The sequence below is a fragment of the Sceloporus occidentalis genome, unplaced genomic scaffold (genome assembly GCF_023333645.1).
Source record: "Sceloporus occidentalis isolate IW3139 unplaced genomic scaffold, rSceOcc1.0.p SCAF_14, whole genome shotgun sequence".
NCBI classification, from domain to species: Eukaryota; Metazoa; Chordata; class Lepidosauria; order Squamata; family Phrynosomatidae; genus Sceloporus; species Sceloporus occidentalis.
This window is the reverse complement of record NW_028316994.1, coordinates 2,237,800-2,260,156: the sequence shown is the minus strand read 5'-3', so window position 1 is coordinate 2,260,156 and position 22,357 is coordinate 2,237,800. Positions and strand designations below refer to the sequence as shown.

Sequence of the window (22,357 nt, the reverse complement as noted above, 5' to 3'; positions counted from 1 at the left end):
CAAAAAAAGAAATGGCTTCATTGATATGTTCAGAAAAGCAATCAGGTCCTAACAATTTTGCTTGCCTCCACAGAATGGAGATCTGCCAAACTAGATTAAACTGATACAGATATGCCTCCATTGTGAGGCTTCCAGTGATGTTGAGCAACCCTATCTGGATTTGAAAGAGGGTAGATGGCTGTGTTCTGAGAGCCTGAGACTTCTAGGAAGTATGAGAGCTCTGTGGTTACTTAGCCTGGAATTAGTAAATGGTATCCACTAGGTTTGCTAAGACCTTGGGGTGCAAAAGCTGGGAGGTTACCTTAACCTGTTTCTTCAAATTCTGATGCACTGGTCCAGAACACACTGCAGGAATAATCCAGTTTGAGACTGTTTTAACTCGTTTTGTGAGACATTTAGCCTTCTCTGTCAAGAGGTCTTGTGCTACAATAAACTACAATTCCCAGAATTCCCTAGCACTGAGTCAGGGCAGTTAAAGTGGTCTCAGACTTGATTATTTCTGCTGTGGGTTTTTGACCCTTGTCTTACATTTTGCCTTTGGTGCTGTTTTTTCCAGTGGTCCTCAAGGAAGGACCGTACCATGATATGCATAATAGTCAGTCAGTTTATTGTATTTCAAGTGAACCACCATTTAATACAAATAAAAAAAATGTAAAATGTTTATGTAAGGCTGTGTGTATTTTGTTCCAACTAGCACTGGTATTAAAGAACAAAACACAACAAAGTAGTTCGCTGTGTTTTGTACTATAGCAATCTGAGCACAAAGAGACCTACTTTCATCCTCTGTAATTATCTGCATGTTTCAGAGCACTTCCCAAACCTCAGAGATGGGGAAGAGAAGCTACTGTGAATGTCTCATTCCTTGGGGAAAATGGCAGAGAATGGATATCTTCTAAACTGATATTGTGATTCTTAAGGTATCAGGAATCTTATCCATGTCTGGGAAATTTTCCTGCTAGCAAATCTTTAGTGGATATCTGGATGACACAGAACAAATAAACACACCTGGAGAAGAAGTGTTTATAAGCCTTCGGGAATTTTCAGAACTGAAGAATAGCCAGAAGTAGACAGAGTCCTGATGGTGTGTCCTCTGATAAATGCAATGAAAAAGCCATCCCCCAAAGCATCCAGAGAAGGTTGTGGTGCATGAGAATTCAGTGAAGAACATTAAAAAAATTAATAGGATTGGACACAGTGCATTGATTCTTTTATAAATTAGGTTTTGAGTCAGATGTTCAGCAAATTTATCACCAATTCAAAACAGGATCTAACCATGCATGTTCTAGTAGGTTAAATAGTGTTACACATGCAAGAAACAAATGGAAGTCTGGAAGGGATGCTTAGACATCAAAATGCTGGTGTTCTTGATTTTGCTGTGTGGGCTGCATTTTGTGCAATTTTCATTCTATTCATCAGAGTGTGAAGACTAGCCACTGCAGTGTAAATGGTCCACTGCCCATTTCACTTGAGGTCTATCACTAGAGATCATGGGGTTGAACCATGTGCCGCCCCAGGCATTTGGCTACCAGAGATAGACACAAAAATGCTTTCCTCCTTTCTACAAACAGAAGACCATAATTTTAATTCAAATTATGGTGAAGGGATTGTGTTTTCCACTACACTTCAGCAGGAATAGGTGAGCTAGAAAGGTTCAAGTAAACTGCATAGCACTGTAAGGTGTCCTCCATCTTGCCACTTTTCACTGACCCCCAGTGCAGACATTTTGTCTGTCATGGCTTCCTCAGTCTCCTGGATTGGCCAACTACCAGTTGAAATACAAGTGCAATGATCTACCACAGAAATTTAGCTGTGAATGTTATTTATAGCTGGTAAGAAGCCTATCACCTGCTATCTTGAGCTTAATCCAGACCGGTGCTTTGCACCGACCTGGACACATACTACGGTTGCGTAGGAGTGGAGCCTCTGCACACACCGCAACCCCAGTATGTGGCGGCAGCGTCATCATGGCGGCCTCCCATCTACATCTAGAATTAATAGCAAAGGAAAGTGAGCCAAGTTTTTGACCAGTGAAAACACAAAGTGCATTTCAGGAATTGATAATTTATATTTCTAATTCTTTTTATATTAAGACCTAAAAGTGTCAGTGCTTCAAATTTATGTTGCAGGTCTTCTGCTTCCATTCCTCTCCATTGTGAATTTCTGTCATTTCTCATATAATGGAGCATGTTTTTTATCTGAGATGTGTCAAAACAGAGATCTAAGATTTTTGGCTTTCTTAGTATCCAAAACCTATACTTTGATAGAAATTTTGGATGTACATGCTTTGTTTCATGAGATAGATGCTCTAGGATGATGGACAGCAGTCATTTGGGCAGATGGCATCCATCAGTTAGTGCTAACCTCACCATGACATTTACTTTTTAAAACTACATTTCATTTCCCAATCAATTCTTCTAAGTCATAAAATGCTATTAGGAATTACTTTTCTGTGGAGGTTGTTTACAGGAAGTATTATAAAAGATCAATTTCTTTTTGGGAATCTGAAGGAATAAATCTGAAGAAAGCATGACTACTGAGGAACAGTGTCATGATACTAGCTGGACACTTAAGTGTAGGACATGAGACTGGCATCACTACTGGATACCGAGATCTTGGTCATCTGCAATGATGAACCTTATCATTGGCAGCTGCTTGTGCATACACTTGCACACAATCATGGCACCCATGTATAGGTGGGTCAGATGAACAACCCCATTTTCTAGGAACCACATAATACCCTTTTGATATAAATAACATGAGGAGAGGGTGATTTACATGTTTCATTACTTATCAGAATAAGCTTTGGAGCCATATTACATTGAGCATGCATCTGCTGTAGTTTGTGTGCATGTTGTGTGTGTGTGTGCGTGTGTGTGTGTGTTTTGTTGTCATATATAATAAAATATTACTAAATAAAAATTTTAAAACATTCTCCAGGCTATGACTTTGTATTTAATCCAGAGACATTCTTGCCATGATGTGCTATGAACTTCAAAACTGTTCAAGGCAAAAGGACCCAGGACATATGCCACCTAGCAGCAGCGAAAGCAACAAGTAAAACTAAACATTATATGTATCTATTTTCTCAGGTGATTTCACAAAGGCCCAAACTCTTGAGAAGTAATTATCTCCCCCTGTCATTGTTGAAACTGCTGATTTTCTTCCTGCTAAACAATGGAACTCTATGGACCACGATCAAAGTCAACAGTTCTTCCATCTGAAAAAAGAAACTATAAAATTCCCCATGCTGCTTAGAAGTTGGGATAGGTAGGTATAGGAAGGGCTTTGTCATTCTGTACTACAATATAGTTTTAATATTTCAATGTTATTTAGATCAGCTGGTTGCTTCATCATTTTTTAGCAAATAGAAATACACATGATGATTAATTCTGTGCATCCTACACATACACACACACACACAGAGAGAGAGAAAGTTGCTTATGCTGCTTATGATCTTTTCCTGAAAATTTCATTTAGCATTTCTATAAAGCTCTTATATTCACAGGTTTTTTCCTGTTACATTATCTTTTTAAAAGAGAATTCTCAAAGTTTTGTGTTTTGTAATGTCACATATTAGCAAAGTTTCTGATTATCAGATAATAGCTATCAGTTAGGATATTATCTCTCTCTCACACACACACACACCCCAAGAACAAGTACGCTTAGATTTCTTTTTTGTTCTGAGAGGAGAAACTGGGAGGTAAGCACAGTATGTTCTATAAGCTCAAGAAGAACACAAGCAATCCTTTTGAACTGGAAGGAATGGAGAGACACTGCAGCAGAAGGTCTTCTACTGGCTAAATATGTAAATCAGAATACCAAGAGAGGCACTGAAGTTCAGGGAAAACCAAAGTAAACAGAATGCCAGTAAGCTATTGATGCAGTTGGGGAAAAATGCAAATCTACATTTGGAAGATGAGTTTTCTCAACCTGATCGCTATGATAGTGCTGTTGCTTCTTCTACTCCTGTGTCATACTGCATGCAAGACACATTCCATCAATTGCACTATACAGGATGATCCTCACCCGATTCCTTATGCATTTTATCATCCAGGAAATCTGATCCTAGGTGCTATTGTTTCCCAGGTGTTCTTCCTGCATAATCCTCCTTCGTTCATTGAACTGCCAGTACAGATGCTAATTGATGAACCCGTGTAAGCAATTATTTTGGTATAACATGTTAAGATCAAAATTAAGAAATCATTCATCTCACACATTACAGATCTGTGTTTAGCATGGAAAATGACAGTGAGCTAGAGCAAACTGTGATACCCTAATAGCTGTATGCCTATAATAAATATAATTATGTTAGAAAATAGAAGTTGTTTCAATTTAAAACTCAGATTATAATCTTAAAATAATTCTCCAGGTTGAGAAATTTAGGCTGTGAGTAAACTGATAAGAACATGCACCAAAGATAGCAAGGACGTTTTATGGTATATATTCTGTCGAATTTGTTTTTCAGAACTTGCACGGGTTCTGTGTACTTTGGGGTTATATATATATATATATATATATATACACACACATACATACACAGAGAGGGATTATTTTACATTTATAAAATATACAGATCAAACAAAGAAAAAAGAAGAAAATATAAAACTTACAAAATATCTCTACAAATAAAAAGGAAAGAAAAATACAAATACGTACATTTCCTTCCCCAAAGCTTTTGGTTATACTTGAAACTATAGTTTAACTCCCTTTTAATGATAATAAAAATCTCCTTCTACATCTAATGAATTGTAACTATTATTCAAGCCCACTTATTGACAAATGAACCCATTTTCATTTTTAAAATGAAATAAACAAATTCCACTCATTTAAAAAGTTAACTGGGAATTTCTCCTTGATTAACATGGTCAACATATCCATTTCAACATGTTCATTAAGCTTTATCAGCCAATCTGAGTTGGTGTCGTATAGTCCTTTCATGTTTTAGCATATATACTGTAGTTCTTGCAGCTTTCATAATATACAGGACAACTCTGCCATGATTTATCTCCAGTTTTGAGATTTGATTTTTTTTAATGTTTGTATGCTTAGATAACTCCTGAAAGGTGAATAAAGACTGCAACTGCCAAAAAAATATATATTGCTCCTTATGGTGGAAGTATCTATTTCCTTGTTCCAGGTATTCTTTAAAAAGCTGTTAACATGCCACTTTCTTCAATACCATCACTATGTACTGTCAACTGGCATCCATTTTACTCCTCAGTTTTGAATATATGGAGAACAATTCTGTTGAAGGCTACCCCATGTACTTCTGTTTGCTTAAACAGGCTATATCTTTCATTACAGTTCAGTACCAAAGAACTATCAGCACATCCTGGCCTTGGCATTTGCTGTAAAAGAGATCAATGAGAATCCCCAAATCTTATCTAATATTACTCTGGGGTTCCACATCCTCAACAGCTACTACACGGCAAGTATGACCTGTAAAGCCACTCTCAGCCTGCTTTCTGGACAACATAGGTTTGTTCCAAACTTCAAGTGTAATCTTCAGAGTAATCTGATGGCTCTCATTGGAAGCCTTGTTTCTAAGACCTCCATAAATATTGCCACAATTTCTGCCATCTACAAGATCCCACAGGTAAGACATATGCAGAAAGGTATGGATATTTTACAGTGGTGGAGTACTGACATTCTCTTGTAAACCGCCTGAATAATCATGATGGATTTCATTTCAGCTGACATTTGGATCATTTTCTCCACTACAAGAAGATAAAACACTATTTTCTTCCTTGTATCAGATGGTCCCAAATGAATACCATCAGTACATTGGGGTTGTCAGATTACTTCAGCATTTCACATGGATGTGGATTGGACTCTTTGCTGTGGATGATGACAACGGGGACAAATTTTTGCAGACAACAGTGCCAATGCTTTCCCTTCATGGCATTTGTTATGCCTTTATGGTTAAAATTCCAAAACAGGCTTATATGAATGAGCTGATAAACTTGCTTATTGGGCAAGTGGAGAAATATTCAGTTTTGATGGAAAGAAAAGTCAATGTATTTTTTGTATATGGGGAACCTCCATCCTTTCAAATACTGAGATTGCTACTGTTTCTAGCATATAATTGGTGGGGATTTCCACCAATAGGTAAAGTATGGATTGCTACATCCCACTGGGATTTTGATTCATTGTCCATTCAGAAGACATGGGGAATGCAGACTTTCCATGGTTCCATAGTCTTCAGTGTTCACTCCAATCAGCCATTTGGTTTCCAAAAATTCATTCAGAAGATAAGTCCCTCCTGGGCCAAACAAGATGGCTTTATCCAGGCTTTCTGGGAACAGGCTTTCAGCTGCTCATTAAAAATATCCAAAGAGCAAGGGGAGAAGAAACCATGCACTGGGGAAGAAAAACTAGAGACCATTCCTGGAACTTTGTTTGAAATGAACATGACTGGCCATAGCTACAATGTCTACAATGCTGTCTATGCTGTGGCACATGCACTGGATGCCTTATACAAATCTAGCTCCAAGTACAAAAGATCGACAAAAGGAGGGAGAATGATTTTGCAAAATGTGCAGCCATGGGAGGTAATTAAACTGTTGTGCTTTTTTTAAAAACAATGTGGAATATAACTCACAACTAGTGGAAATTGTGACCTCTGATCCTATAGTGGGGTGAAAATCTTCCAGATACTGGCTGACATTTTTATGTATGTATAACGATGTATAAGTGCTGAAGCAGATTTGCACATACAACATTGTGCATTATAGTTGCACATTGCATACCATCCTGCAGTAATTGACATGTGTTGTCAAATGTTTTGTTCTGAACAGGGGTTGCATACTGCTGCAGAGAATATCTCTGCTTATATATATTTATGCTATGCTGAGGGGATATGCAGTTGCAGCCACTGTATAAAATAATAATTGTGGGTGGGTTTTTTCACATATCCCTGCTCACTCAGAAAGGAAATAAAAAGTTAACTACAAAATAATGTACAAAATAAGAACATATTATATACTGTGTGAGGAAACAATTATTTATGTTCCCATTGTTACATTTTCTCTTCCCACCTAGCTCCATCCTTTTCTTAAAAACATCTTGTTCAATAATAGTGCTGGAGACACTATTCATTTTGATGAAAATGGAGCATTAGTGGCTGGCTTTGATGTGACAAATTGGTTGATGTTCAACAATGAATCAGTGGTGAGGGTCATATTTGGAACAATGGATCCTCAAGCTCCTCTGGGCAAGGAATTATCTCTCAATGATGATGCAATTGTGTGGCACACAAGCTTTAATAAGGTGAAGATATTTAACTGTAAAGACTATTCATATTTATTTTATTGTGGGCAGGCTTTTGCTTGCCCTTGACCTGATGTATTGGATAGGGATATTGGAAACTTTCAGTCTCAGTTTCACTGCATATCTTCACACCCTGCTGTTATTTTCCTTCCATCCTTTGTAAGCACCAAGCTGCAAGACCTTGTTTTTGATTTCCTGCATATTCGTATGCATTTTTACCCATAGTTTACCTAATATAAAAATTATGTATACATTTTCTTTAATTTGTACAGTATGCATTTTTTCACATTGGCTCAAGCATTTTGGCATATTATAGTAGATCTGGATAATGTTGTCTTCCATTGCAACTGTCAAAAAGACAAATAGATGTGTCCAAGAGCAAATCAAGTCTGAACTGTCCCTAGAAACCAAAACTCATCTGAGACTGGCATTCTTTGGACAAATCATAAAAAGACACAACATATTAAAAAGAATAAGATTCTTGGTAAGGTAGAAGGCAGTAGGAAGAGAGGAAGACCACAGTACAGATGAATAGACTCAAGGAAGCTACACCTCTGAGTTTGCTAGACCTTGATAATAGCATGACTTAAATATAGAGTTGCCATAAGTCAAAGTCAACTTGACAGAAATTAACAACAAAAAGTATTTTTCCTCCATTCCCCTTTTTTTCCTAACTAGAAAAATATAAATGAATGGTGCAAAGCTAAAAAGATAATATTGCATTTTGATTGTTATTTTTCTATGTCATATGAGGGTTGTTTTTGTGTGCGTGTGTGCCTTTAAGTCATTTCTGACTTATGACGACCCTATCGTCGGGTTTTCTTGGAAAGTTTCTTTAGAGGAGGTTTGCCATTGCCTCAGAGGGTGAGAATGTGTGATTTGGCCAAGGTCACACAGTGCACTTTCATAGCTGAGCTGGGATTCAAATCCTGGTCTCCCACTGTCCTAACCCAGTGCTCATACCACTACTCCATGCTGGCCCCATATGAGGTTATAAAATTTAACATAGGTTAAAGGGTCACTAATACCCCAGAAGGGTTCAAACTAACCTTAATAGATTTGAGAGCTAGAACAAAACTAGCAAAATGAATTTCAGCAAGAATAAATGTCAAGTACTGTACTAAATTTGGGCAGTGTGGAAGAGTAGGATTCACCAGAAGCACTGTCTCAGCTGTTCCAAATTTCCTGGACTCAAGAAGGAGAATTGGCTGCTGGCCTCAATTAAAGCAGCAGCAGGGGCCAGGAATGCAATAAAAGAGCACTGTTGAATGCTGATGGGGAAGAATGGAGGAGAGATGGGATGCCAGAGGAGAAGGTTTTCAATTAACTCCTTTACATCTGACCTCTGGGAGAAGGAAGAACTGTGGGAAAAGACTGGAGTAGCAGTTGGATTGAGACTTTTCCTGGTTGCCTCACTGGGAAGGATGCCCAAGTGAGTCAGAAGTCCAGGGAGACTTGGGAGTTTAGCGTGCACAACTAAAATATCCAGCTTACCTTGTTCGGTTTGAATCCTCTTCTGGGATGCAGCTGGATATTATCAGACAAATTTTGCCACTGAAGCTGCCTCTGGCCTAAAACCCGATTCCCAGCTATGCTCAGCCAGCCAATTTGCAATGTCAGGAGCTTCCCAGCTTTGCAAATTGGCCAGCTGAGCATGGCTGGTAGCTGGGTTTTAGGTGGGAGGTGGCATTGGCAGCAAAATGTGTCTGATAATCTGGCTGCATCCCAGCAGAGGATTCAAACTGGGCAAGGTAAATCAGATTTTTTAGCTGTGTGATAAACTCTTTGGAGAAAGCTGAGAACATGCTCTTTTCCAAATGAGAATACCAACCAAGGAAACCAGGTATACCCAAAACAAGGTTAACCTGGTCTTGGTGTTCTTTCTTTCTTTCTTTGGTCATCCCTTTCCATTACTGTTTCAACATCTCCACAACCAGTACATCAGGCACACACCAAGTGCAGGGATCAGACAAGAAAGTAGTAACAATCTGCTTGTCAAATATATACTGTGGATTTTATTTGTGCTAGTCTGTTTTCTTGTTCATTCACAGGTTCTGCCCCTTTCTGTCTGCAATGAGAACTGCTATCCTGGATACAGCAGGAAAAAAAAGGAGGGGGAGAAGTTTTGTTGCTATGATTGTGCGCCATGTCCGGAAGGGATGATTTCATATCAGAAGGGTAGGGGGTAAACTGTACAGATATTTCAAACATATCCTATAGCAGAGATGCCCAGAAAGTACATCTTTATTTACTTTTATACATCTAGGTGATTTGCAAAAGATCTTTAAGGATTTATGACAGCCAATTATTTAACAATAACAGCAACAAAATGACCTCACCTTCTCCCATACCTTTCACTGCAGAAATGAACAATGTTTAGTGGTATCCAGGAGTGGGTTATTTACCTGTAAAGACTATTCATATGTGGAGGGGCTGTGAGCTGTTTTATTGGAAACATAGTTATGGGCTATTTTTTTAAAAAAAAACGGTATCTTTCCATAATTCACTTGATAGGTCTCGGTGGTTTAATAAAAAGTAAAATAAAATAGTGGAAACTGTCAACCCAAGCCCTACCCACACATGACCGGAAGCAAGTCATATACAGTCAATCCTCCACATTTGTCGCTTTGATTTTTGCAGATTTCATTATTTGAGGATTGAGGAATCTCTAGGTCTTTCAGCATGACTCCATAGGAGGTTGACCATAGAGTTATGATGGAAGACCTAGAGAAAACACTTCTTTAGGCATTTGTAAGTCTTCCAACACAATTTGATGGTCAGTATCCACCTGATGTTGACCATAGAGTAATGTTAGAGGATTCTGGGAACTGGAGTTTTGTGAGATGTCTAGCATTCTTTATCAGAAAGCCCTGGTGTCACAACAAACTACAAATCCCTGAATTTCATAGCATTGAGCCATGGCAGTTTAAGTGGTATCAAACTGGATTATTTCTGCAATGTGGTCACAGCCATAAATGGCAAGTAAAACAATGCATGGAATGGATCACCAAGAATTTGATCACCCTCTGATATCTGAATTAATGGTGTCCTGACTCTCTAGAAGAAGAAAAAAACTCATAACCAACATACGATCATTTCTGTATTCTTGATTAAAAAAAATGTTTTAGGAACATAAGACCACAGAAAGAGCTGTTCTCCATGTCTGTTTCAAACTTTTTCCATAAATCTCAAAACCCTGGAATAATTAAACATTTCTTCCTGTTTTCAGACATGGATGCATGTGCCAAATGTTCAGAAGATCAGCACTCAAATTTGGAACGGAACCAATGCATTCCAAAGATTATAAGCTACCTTTCATATGGGGAACCTTTGGGGATCACTCTAGCTTTGTCTGCTGTTGGCTTTGCCATGATCACAGCCTTAGTACTTGGAATCTTTGTGAAAAACCATGGCACTCCCATAGTGAAAGCCAACAATCGGACCCTCACCTACATCCTCCTCAGCTCCCTTTTTCTTTGCTTCCTCTGCTCCTTGCTGTTCCTTGGGAAGCCAACACAGATGACTTGTCTTCTTCGGCAAATAACTTTTGGCATCATCTTCTCTGCTGCTCTTTCTGCTCTTTTGGCAAAGACTATCACTGTAGTTTTAGCATTCATGACTACCAAACCAAGTTCCAGGATGAGGAAATGGATTGGGAAAGGATTGGCAAATGGCATTGCTCTTTCCTGTCCATGCATTCAAGTGGGACTTTGCACAATTTGGCTAAGTACTTTCCCACCATTCCCAGAATTGGATAAGTATTCTTTAAAGGGGGAAATAACAGTAGAATGTAATGAGGGCTCAGTTGTCATGTTTTCCTGTGTGCTGAGCTATATGGGCTTCCTTTCTCTTGTCAGTTTTACTGTGGCTTTCCTAGCCAGGAAGTTGCCAGATAGTTTCAATGAAGCCAAGTTCATCACTTTCAGCATGTTGGTATTTTGCAGTGTTTGGTTGTCCTTTATTCCAGCTTACCTGAGCACCAAGGGGAAATACATGGCCGCTGTGGAGATCTTCTCTATCTTAATCTCCACTGCTGGTTTACTAGCTTGCATCTTTTCCCCTAAATGTTACATCATTGTGCTGAAGCCTGAACTAAATAACAGGGGCCAGTTAACAAGGAGAAGCAGTAGACGGATATAAATTATATGATGTGGGTGTACAAGCACAATCCTGAGATTTGTAGTTTGGGGGCCAGATCAGGATCACAGCAACCGTATGCCACAGTCCCTATCTGGCCTTTCCACAGAAAGGGTGGTGTAGCCGTTGCCGCGTCTTTTGTCTTAAATGTACTCTGACAACACCTATGTTAAACTTTCTCATCCATTGTAGCAGGAAGCCAGTAAAAGGGCGGGGGGGGGGGGAGACAAGGTAGAGAAATTATTAAATAAGTAAATAAATGCAGTCACTTTCCCTTCCTTTAAACCCTTCCTTGCAGGCAAGATGAGAGAAAAACATACTTCATTGGGAGCTGTGGTGTCAAAGCATTTAAAAAGTGTAATGAGCATGACGTACACCAGCAGCACCCCCCAAAAAACAGTTTTGGAATCTATTTGGTTCACAAAATGATATTATGCAGATCTAGGCAAGCATGAAAGGTGCTAATAGCATAGACAAGTGATATTATTGCACTGTTTAGTCCAGCCTCACATTTCAGGAAACCTAGACATGAGCTCATTGCTTTTCCTACAGGAAACTTTGAGTTGTTAGAAGCAAAAGTGAGGTAGCTTCTAAACGTTTTTTGTTTCCAAAACTGCGAGAAGAAAATAAGAGCTTAGTCCTTTGGAACAAAGTTCCTTTGATTATTTATTTATTTATTTAGTGTAAAAATGTAATCAACATCTGCTTTTGGACACACCTTGGATTTAGCTCAAGGCTAGGAGGTATGCCCACAACTGTAGAAATTCAGTGACTATTAAGTGCTCTCTGGCACTTTGTAGAGTTTTATTCCAATAAAGTGAGGAACTGAGTTTTCTGTCCCTTTGTCTCATTTATGATAACTATCAAATCTGTTTTAGTGGTGGCCTTGATCAGACTGTGGGGAGGGGAGATTTAAAAACTCCTCCCAGAGAGTCACTTTAGTCTGCTCATCTGATCAAGAAACTTCAGCAGCAGATAAGCCAGAGCTTCTCCAAGTGATTTAGCCCTGTGTATCTTGTAGTGGTTTGAGTGTTGGACTACAGCTCTGGAGACCAGGGTTTGAATCTTGGCCTTGCCATGAAATCCTCTGGATGACCTTAAGTCACACTGCCCCAGCCTGAGAGAATGGCAAAGTCAACCCCCCTCTGATTAAACTTGCCAAAGCCCTGTCCAGATGGGCCATTTTGTGTGTACTCCATACGTACTAGGGTTGCCTGGGGGCGTCTCTTTTAGATGCCCGCAACCCTAGTACGTACAGAGTACATACAAAATGGTGGCACCCTGTTCACACGGGCGCCACCATTTTGACGTAACAGCTGCATCGCATCCAAATGGCGCAGCGCGGCCATTATGTCTTGGTGCCGCTGAAGGGCGCTTGTGGAGCCCTTTCAGTGGTGCCAGAAGGAGCTCTGTTTTGAAGCTCCTTCTGCCACATGTATCGCTGGCGCGGCCTTTAAATAGCCATGCCAGCGATACAAAGAAAGGGGCCAAGCGGGCCCTTTCTCTCTCTCCCTGCCACTGTTGGGGTGTCCTTGGGGCATGAAGCCCCAAGGACACCCCTTTCCAGGCTGTGGGGAAGCGACCTTTTGCCGCTTCCCTGAGGCCAGGAAAAGCGGCGGATCAGGGCCTCCGGGGCTGCCGCTGTGGCAGCTCAGGCCCCGATCCGTCGGGGAAAGGGGCAGGTGCAGGCCATCCCAAAGTGACGGTCTGTACACCGCCCAAGAAAACCTTGTTATAAGTTCGCTTTAGAGTTGCAATGAGTCGGAAACAACTTGAAGGCACACAAAAACAAAACATGCCCTAAAGATGCCAGGTCTCATCTGATCTTGGAAGATAAGGAGGCCCAGCCTTGGTTAGTACTTGGATGGGAGACCATCAACCAATACCAGGTGCTGTAGGCTATATGTCAGAGGAAGGAACTGGAAAAACCAGTATTGCCTAAGAAATTCATAGTCTCCATAATGTTGACAGGTGACTTGAATGCACATGCACACACATTCAAGATCATTCTCTTTCTACAGGTGCAACAATCTTAGTTTTTTGGTTTCTCATTTTCCACAGAGGTTTATGATATTTCTTCTTAAGAATTCTTCTCCAAGAAAACCTTGTCAAGCACCTGATAATGAGAGTACTGAGCTACACAGGCCTTGAAGGTGTGGACCCAGAAAATTACACCCACATCATACGCAGACGCATTATACACTGCTTACAGGATATGCTGAAAGCAGCACTGCTTCTTCCAGCGCCATGTGCCAGAATAAACAATGGTGTGAGTGTCCGTGGCACGCATGTGCCGCCACCACACACCGCCGCAAGCATGAGCCCCATTACTTGTAATGGGGCTTGAGCATACACATTTTTTGTTTTACATGGGGGGTCCTGAACGGTTCCCCCCGTAAAACAAGGGCGCACTGTATGTTGGTAGTCTTGCTCTGATTCCACCAAATCATACAGCATCACAATTTAAATGGTGTTGTTTAATGGTTGGAGACCTTTCTCTTTTTTGCATGCATAAATTAAAACATTTCATTAATAAATACTTTTAGAAATATCACTCAACAAGCATAAATGGGGCAAACATTAAATGGAAGTGATCTCATGAAGAATAACATCAAATGGAAGTGATCTCTTAAAGAAGATGCATATTAGCATGAGTCATACTGTGTATCAAATTCTGCAGCTAGTGATTCTGCATTTAATATGAGCTTTCAACTTACATTAAACATGAGTGACCAGTACTTTTGAATAATTTTAGTTCTGTACAGACACAGCCTGAACCAATTGCCTGCGTGCCATTTATTTCTTCTTGTCCTCAAAGTTGAAAACAGTTGTAAAATTCAAAATACTAGCAAAAGTTTTGTTAGTCGTGATGCAATTTCAAAATCTAATGTGCTTGACAGGCTATCATCTTCCCTATCATTATCTAAATTACTGGTTTCTTTTTTGTAACACAACAGCTTTCAAGAGATCACTAGCAAGATCAACAACTGTATCTGGAAAAGGGTATACGAACTGACATTTTAAACATATAAACCACAATTAGAGCTTAATTTAGGCATGAGCCTGGTTATTCCTATGTACAATGCTCTTAATTTCATTTTTGTCAGTATTCTCTTGTCACAATTCCAAAACATATAATGTGAGTACACTTCTTTCACTTCCCTTCTCCTTCCACAATTAATCTTCCTCTTCTTTCTTTCATACCCTGGAAAAATGACTCTTATTACAAAATTATGACTAAGCACACAGATTTCTTCCTTTTGACCAAATGTTTAGTACCACAGTGATGTATAAGCCAATATCCTCAATGTCATCCTTGCGCAGGGGCCATGCTAATCTTCTCTGTATCGTTCCAATTTTAGTATACAGGAGGATTTCAAAAAGAAAAGAAGCTTGTGGATCTTGTTCAGTCCAAGAGGTCGAATGAAGACATAAAGAAACTATGTTGTGCAGGGATATTGGAAGGCAAGGAGCCATTGTTACCTTAAAAAATACAGTACTGACATCCAATTGCCTGAACAGGACAAGCAGAAAGTCAGTGTAACAAGAGCGTCTTCCAGAATGCAAGGAAGCTAGAGCATAACTGGTAATATATCCATATACAAAGCTGACCATGGTACAATGGGTGCCAATTTTTGGAAACAACGTTTTTTCAACAAGATTGTAGTGGTGGTGGTATTACTATTTGTACTGTTGAGTCATACTGTATGCAGGACATGTTCTATTAACTGCACCATAGGCAATGATCCCTTCCCTATTCGTAATGAATTTTACCAGCCTGGAGATTTTGTCATTGGTGGGATTGTTTCTCAAGTCTTCTTTCTCTCTAACAACCTCTCTTTTGTGGAACAGCCTACAAAGATACTGATTGATGAACCCCTGTAAGAAATAATTTTCTTGCTGTCTTATTACTATGCTTTAGTAGCCAAGTAGCATCCCAAGTTACTTGGACTTGTCATTCCTTCCACTACTTCCATTATTTTGCTTTCCTACTCCTTGTTCTGTCTCATACTTTGTCTCTGCCCTTATTACCTCTTAATCACTTCCAATCTTCTGGGATTTTTTAAAAATGTCACTTCATATTATAACATATTAGAGATACTGCCATTTTCATTCTCCCTATTGTTTTCATCCCTCATATTTTCCCGGCCTATTTCCACATTATGCAGCATAAAAATCAGGCTTATCAGTCATACTTAAAGCATACTTGAACACTCAGTCAAATCTGACAGCTTTATAAGAGGAAGTATATGATACAAGTATCTGCCAAAACAGTTTTGTTCTGCTTTCTTCATACTTTTCATTCAAAAGTGCATTAGGAATATATATTCTTTAAAAACTAATTTGTGAATCAATTATCATGTATCATGAACAAGTCCAAAATATATGAGGCATTCCTCTCAAATTAGCTGACATTGCAGAAGTTTGTAGTGGTGATTTTAGATTGTTCCTCTAACTTCAGTTAATATGAATAATCCATCTTGGTCCAGCCTAATGTCATTTTACATGTTTCTTTCATTGCACTCCAGTAAGTGCAGGCATTAGATTATTAGGCATTAGAATAATTTCAAATCATAGAATCAGAGAAGTGGAAGACAACACAATAGCCATCCAGTCCAACCCCCTGTTGTGCAGTTATGTTTAGCTCTTAGTTCTTCTGTTTCTTTTAAGTACCCTATTTCTCTTATTTCATTTTATTAAAATCTTTCAGTGTATTGTCTACTATGGTTTTAAACCCCCACCTCAATCTTGAAAGCTTGCCCTAAGAATGATGATGAGCCTGAGTGCATTGGCATTGGTTCTACTGTTTGGCTGCAAATTTTGTGTAAAATTGTGAATTTTAAATGTGGATTGTTTTAATGTGTGCACTATATTTGTCCTTTTAAATTGATGTGTGTTTTAAGTGATGTGTTATTAACTGGTGTTGTGTATTTGTTAATTGTTGTTGTTCCCTATCTCAACCCATAAGAAGAGACAGATAAGAAATAATAATAATAATAATAATAATAATAATAATAATAATAGGTTAAACAACCTGAAACTCTTCTTGCAGCTCAGTGCCCAAGAATTACCAGCATATACTGGCTTTGGCATTTGCCATCAAAGAGATCAACAAAGATCCCAAAATCTTATCCAATTTTTCTCTGGGATTCCATATCCTCAATAGTTACTATACTGCAAGGATGACATATAAGGCCACCCTGAGCCTGCTTTCCATTCAACATAAGTTTCTCCCCAACTTCAAATGTCACAACCAGAACAACCTTGTAGCAATAATCGGAGGATGCATATCTGAAATCTCTGCCAATATAAAGATAATTGCAGACATTTACAAGACTCCACAGGTAAGCTGTATGCATGAGGGCTTCCCAAGTGTTAGATGCCATCTTCATTTCAGATAAGCATTTAATGAAGTTCGCTGGGACTTCTTGTCTAGCAAACGGGTTAAACACAAGCAAGACCAAAAAAAAAAAAAAAAAAAAACCCCAAACAAACCACCAGATGAATCAACAGTTCATTGGAAATCTGTAGTAAGAACCGTTGTAAATGGCTCTTCATGAATCTAAAGGGGCACGGGGTTAATGAAGAAGTGAATCCTAATGAGAACTGCTGGTGCAAAACAAAATATTTTTATTGACTTTACTGCCAGATGGCAGTAAATTTGGTAGAATGGGAAAACAGGGGCTGAATATAATATTAGCAGTCTCCCTTGCAAATACTAACCAGAGCTGACCCTACTTAGCTGCCAAGATCAGACATGATCTGTTTCCTTTATGATATTTAGGCCTCTGGTTCAAGAGTATGTTATGTCAAAAGGATCTCAGCATCCCTGTTGATCACAAGCTCATCATGAATACTCAGCATAATTCAGCTTTAAATAAAGGTGACCCCAATCTTACAGAGAGTATAATATCCAATTCTCAATGCTAAGCTTGAAGACTATAGAAAAACTGAAACTTGTTCTGTAGTGGACAAGACTATCAAAAACAAATCCTCCGAGAAAAGCTAAAAAACCTGGCTATATCATCACACAGAAGAAGACAAAGCCTGGGTTCCTGCAGCTTCGGATGACAGAACTCAATTTTGGGAGAACATTCTTAATCATAAGCACTGTTCCACAGCAGTGGTTTGGTGGGGACTTTCCCTAACTTTAGTTCTTCCGAGAAGAGAAATTGAGTTCTCTAATTCTGGATTTCATTCAAAGTGAACCCTTAAAGGAAACCCTTAAAATTTGTGCTTTTAAAGTGCCAATCTCTTATAAAACAGCTGGAAAAAAATCCTTATACATTTTATTTCAGCTCACCTATGGGTCCTTTTTGCCAGCACAAAGTACCAAAATCCGTTTCCCATTCTTGTATCAGATGGTCCCAGATGAAGCCCAACAGTACAGAGGAGTTGTACGACTACTTCAGCATTTCCAATGGACATGGATTGGGCTTGCTGCTGCGGATGATGACAAAGGGGACAGATTTTTACAAGTGATGGAGATGGTGCTTTCCCAGAATGGCATCTGTTCTGCCTTCACTGTCAGAATTCTACAGTGGGCATATGTAGATGAAATTATTGATTTGTTTTTACAGCAATGGGAAAGCTATAATATTGTGATTGAGAAGAAAGCCAATGTCATTTTTGTGTATGGAGAGCCTCCCTCTTATCAGAGCTTGAGACTCTTGCTGTTTGCAATACCATTTTTAGGATTGCCACCTCTGGGTAAAGTGTGGATTGTTACATCCCACTGGGATTTCGCATCTTTATCATTCCAAAAAATATGGGATCTACAAAGCTTACATGGTTCCATTTCATTCACTGTTCATTCCAACCAGCCATTAGGATTTCAGGAATTCATTCATATGATAAGACCTTCCTGGGCCAAAGGAGATGGTTTTATCCTGGATTTCTGGGAACAAGCATTTGACGGTTCATTAAAAAGGAATAACATACACGAAGAGAAGAAACATTGCAGTGGTGAGGAACAGCTGAAGTCTCTGCCTGGAATTTTATTTGACACGAACATGACTGGCCACAGTTACAATGTCTACAATGCTGTGTATGCTGTGGCACATGCTCTGCATGCTATATATGAATCCAGCTCCAAACATGCTAGAGTGATAAAAGGAGCAAGACTGACATTATTGAATGTGCCATTATGGCTGGTAATAGCACCTTTTTTCCCAAAGTAAAGAAGTATAATCTAATTTTTTTAAGAATTCTAACATTTCACTTTTAGATTAGCATAGCCAGCTGCAATCAGTTGTAATTAGACTGAATGAAACTACCTAGTTTGGGACCATTCATTAATAATTTAGGATTCAGACCATTAAAAACTGGGGGCAGGGGGAGGGAATCAATTTGCTATCAAGCAAATGGCAAAGAAATGAGAAAAATGAAAAACTATCCCACATAATATCAAGGGAATTGCAGCAAGCTTGCTCATTGTTGTACTTTCAAGACCCAGATTTTTTTCCCTTCATGCTGTCTTTCAGTATAGGTCCATCACGACTAAGTGGAAAAACAGTATTTTCATGATCTAGCTCTTCATATATCCCTTTTCATTGTAGGTCCATCACTTTCTAAAGAGGATCTTATTCAATAACAGTGCCGGGGAGACGGTGTGCTTTGATGAAAATGGGGAATTAGTCACAGGATTTGATGTTACAAACTGGCTGATGCTCTCCAATGGCTCAATTGTTAGAGTGAAAGTTGGACGATTGAATCCTCAGGCTCCGCCAGATCAAGAGTTAACCATTAATGACGACCAAATTGTATGGCATGAAAGCTTTAAGCAGGTGAAGCATAGTGATTGAAGCTTGATACATCAAATGGAATGGATCATTGTTGGCCAAATTGTGCTGGGCAAATTAAAAAAAAACAAAATTGCTATTCTTTCCATTCGGTGCAAAGTCGGATTAAAAATTAGCATGGTCAAACTTGTTTGTTTCACCTGTGTTTACTTCCACTTCCCTATGGATGGCCAAGTTAGATTTATGAACTCATTAATTCTCTTTAGACGAGGAAAAAGAGGGGAGAACCTTGCCTCCTCTTCTATGTTGCTTGTTGCTTCTGACCAAATGTTGTCATATATGAAGTGGTACAGGGAGTTTGAGTATTGGAATAGGACACTAGGAGACCAGGGTTCAAATCCCTACTTGAGCCATGGAAACCTAATGATGACCTTGGACAAGTGACACACTCTCTCAGCCTCAGTGGAAAGCAAAGGCATATCCCTCTGAACAAATTCTGCCAAGGAAACCCTGTCATAGGTTCACCTTAGGCTCACCATAAGTCAGAAGTAATTTGAAGGCACACTATAACAATCACAGAGGAGATTAGTTTAGATGTGGGATTTAATTATCTTAGCAGGGATGGGAGCGTGCCTTGGACAGTAAAATGTGGTAAATAAACCATGTTCTGTTTTCGGTCTGTTCCACATATTTGCAATCCTGCCTCTCTGCATATGCAGAAGTAGCTTTTGAAAACATACTGTTATTTGCCAACTTCAGTCCTGTTAAAAAAATATATATCACAAAATCACTGCATATTTCCGGAAATAATTCCTGAGTACACACCTCATCTTTAGAGCACCTTTATTACTGCTAGATATTCCAAGCATGATATTCTAAGCCTGGAAATGTATCTTCAATAGTCTCTTTCATAGGTAATGCATTACTCTACTAATTAAACTAATACTGCCAAGAAATTTATGGAAGCCAATCAAATTTTAATTCCTGAGAACTTTACCATTCCGTTGCTCTCTTTTACATCCCATAGTCTATCAATAATGCTACTTTTTAATGATCTCATAACTTGCCCCACTCCGACTTGAAAGAAGAGATAAAGGAAGGGATGCATCCATGTCTAATTAGATTGTATGAATTAATTTTGCTTCAAGTCTTAATTTCATCACAATATTCCATATATTCCATTGTTGTCCTTACTGAATTTCAAGTCCAAACAGATATATTGGCAGATGTGGATGGCATACATAGACAACTGAGGCAGATCATGCCATTTCTCCTGAAACATCACTGCCTCATAAACTCAATGGGATTAAGCTAAATCTGGGCTGCATGCCCCCTGATTAAAATAAGATTTTGACCAACTAGAATGGAGTTTCCCATTGGCCAATGGCTTGGAGAAATTTATCAGTTAACTGTAAAAGCAATCAATGACTCAATCAATCAATTAATGTCAACTAACTGGAAAACAGAGTTCTTGTGACACATTCCTCTCCTGTTAATCTTTCCTCTTGATTCTGGACAGGTTCTGCCCCATTCAGTGTGCAATGATTACTGCTATCCTGGATACAGCAAGAAAAAGAAGGAAGGAGAGGCATTTTGTTGTTACGATTGTATTCCATGTCCAGAAGGGATGATCTCTAACCAGAAGGGTGAGACATGATACACAGAGATATCAAGAAATTCCATAATGTATTAGGAAACATAACTACAATGATATGAGGAAGCCATCCATAACTGAGCAGTGTTCTTCTAGGGTCCTGAGTAAAAATGTTCTCCTAAAGGTGGCATTTGCATGCAATTATATTCATTGCCTGGCATTATGTTAAGCTAGATGTGTACATCTATAACTGTTCAGCATCCACATATACAATATTGCCATGATTGGCCCAGTTTAATTAAGCATCCTTCTATTCAATAACAAATTTTCAATTTATTTCATAACATTTTTTTTAATTAGTTAGCTCCTATCACTGGTCATTACTAGATTTCTGTGTCCATTCTCAGAAATGAAATGACAAAACAGTATAATGCCTTTTCTTTTTAAACATACTCTTACAAAGGTTGGGGCATAAAATATTTCAAATAGTTCCTGGCCTATTATACAAGAATACAAGTGCACCGACTTCCAATTATATGAATGTAACTATTAACAACAACAACAAAACAGAAGTACTGATCAGTCTTTTAAAAGTCCTGAACAACTAAACAAATCCTTTTCCCCCCCATCAGACTTGGATTCTTGCATTCAATGTCCTGAAGACCAACATCCCAATGAGGACCAAACTCAATGTGTTCCCAAAGATCTAACTTACCTCTCTTTCAGAGAAGATTTGGGTATCATCTTAACTATCTTAGCGACTTTTTTCTCTTTGATCACAGCTTTAGTACTTGGAACATTTGTGAAGCATAAAGACACTCCCATAGTTAAAGCCAATAATCGAAGTTTGACCTACCTCCTTCTCATCTCACTTCTTCTTTGCTTTCTTTGCTCTCTGCTGTTTATTGGACCTCCAGAGAAAGTGACTTGCCTTCTCCGACAAATTTTTTTTGGCATTGTCTTCTCTGTGGCTCTTTCCAGCATTTTGACAAAAACCATCACTGTGGTTCTAGCATTCATGGCCACCAAACCAGGATCTAGAATGAAGATGTGGGTAGGGAAAAGATTAGCATATTCTTTTATCCTCTCTGGAACATTTATTCAGGCAGGTATTTGTACCATTTGGCTAAGTATGTTCCCTCCATTCCCAGATGTAGACATGCATTCATTGGATGGGAGAATTATACTAGAATGTAAAGAGGGCTCAGCATTCATGTTTTACCTGGTTTTGGGCTATTTGGGCTCCCTGGCCATTGTCAATTTTGTTGTGGCATTTTTAGCCAGGAGGTTACCTGACAGTTTCAATGAGACCAAGTTTATTACTTTCAGTATGTTGGTCTTTTGCAGTGTTTGGCTATCATTTATACCAACCAACCTCAGCAGCAAAGGAAAATACATGGTGGCTGTGGAGATCTTTTCCATCTTGTCTTCCACTGCTGGCTTACTAGGTTGTATCTTTTCCCCTAAATGCTACATCATTGTAGTCAGGCCAGAGCTGAACAGGAAGGAAAATATCATGAAAAAAAAAGAAAGAATAATTATTTTGCCTCTTTATAGTCCAGAAAAAAATATGTTTCAAGTTAAAAATATGTTCAGCAAAGGGGAAGGTGATTGA

The 22,357-nt window shown here is 38.9% G+C and overlaps 2 protein-coding genes and 1 pseudogene across 2 annotated transcripts; 2 read left to right on the top strand and 1 right to left on the bottom strand.

Annotated features, from left to right (window-relative positions):
* Nucleotides 1-1,964: 1,964 nt before the first annotated feature.
* On the top strand, nt 1,965-11,409 carry LOC149303513 (vomeronasal type-2 receptor 26-like). The gene is made up of 7 exons (XM_089480751.1): nt 1,965-2,007; nt 4,055-4,154; nt 5,305-5,596; nt 5,694-6,551; nt 7,042-7,269; nt 9,321-9,447; nt 10,499-11,409. The coding sequence occupies exons 1-7, from the start codon at nt 1,965-1,967 to the stop codon at nt 11,407-11,409; spliced, it is 2,559 nt and encodes an 852-aa protein (XP_089336877.1).
* Nucleotides 11,410-14,685: 3,276 nt separating this feature from the next.
* LOC149303512 (U6 spliceosomal RNA) lies at nt 14,686-14,785 on the bottom strand (annotated as a pseudogene).
* Nucleotides 14,786-17,756: 2,971 nt separating this feature from the next.
* LOC149303511 (vomeronasal type-2 receptor 26-like) lies at nt 17,757-22,357 on the top strand. The gene is made up of 4 exons (XM_089480750.1): nt 17,757-18,560; nt 18,966-19,193; nt 20,668-20,794; nt 21,375-22,357. Exons 1-4 carry the CDS (start codon nt 17,769-17,771, stop codon nt 22,355-22,357), a joined length of 2,130 nt encoding a protein of 709 aa, XP_089336876.1. The 5' UTR covers nt 17,757-17,768.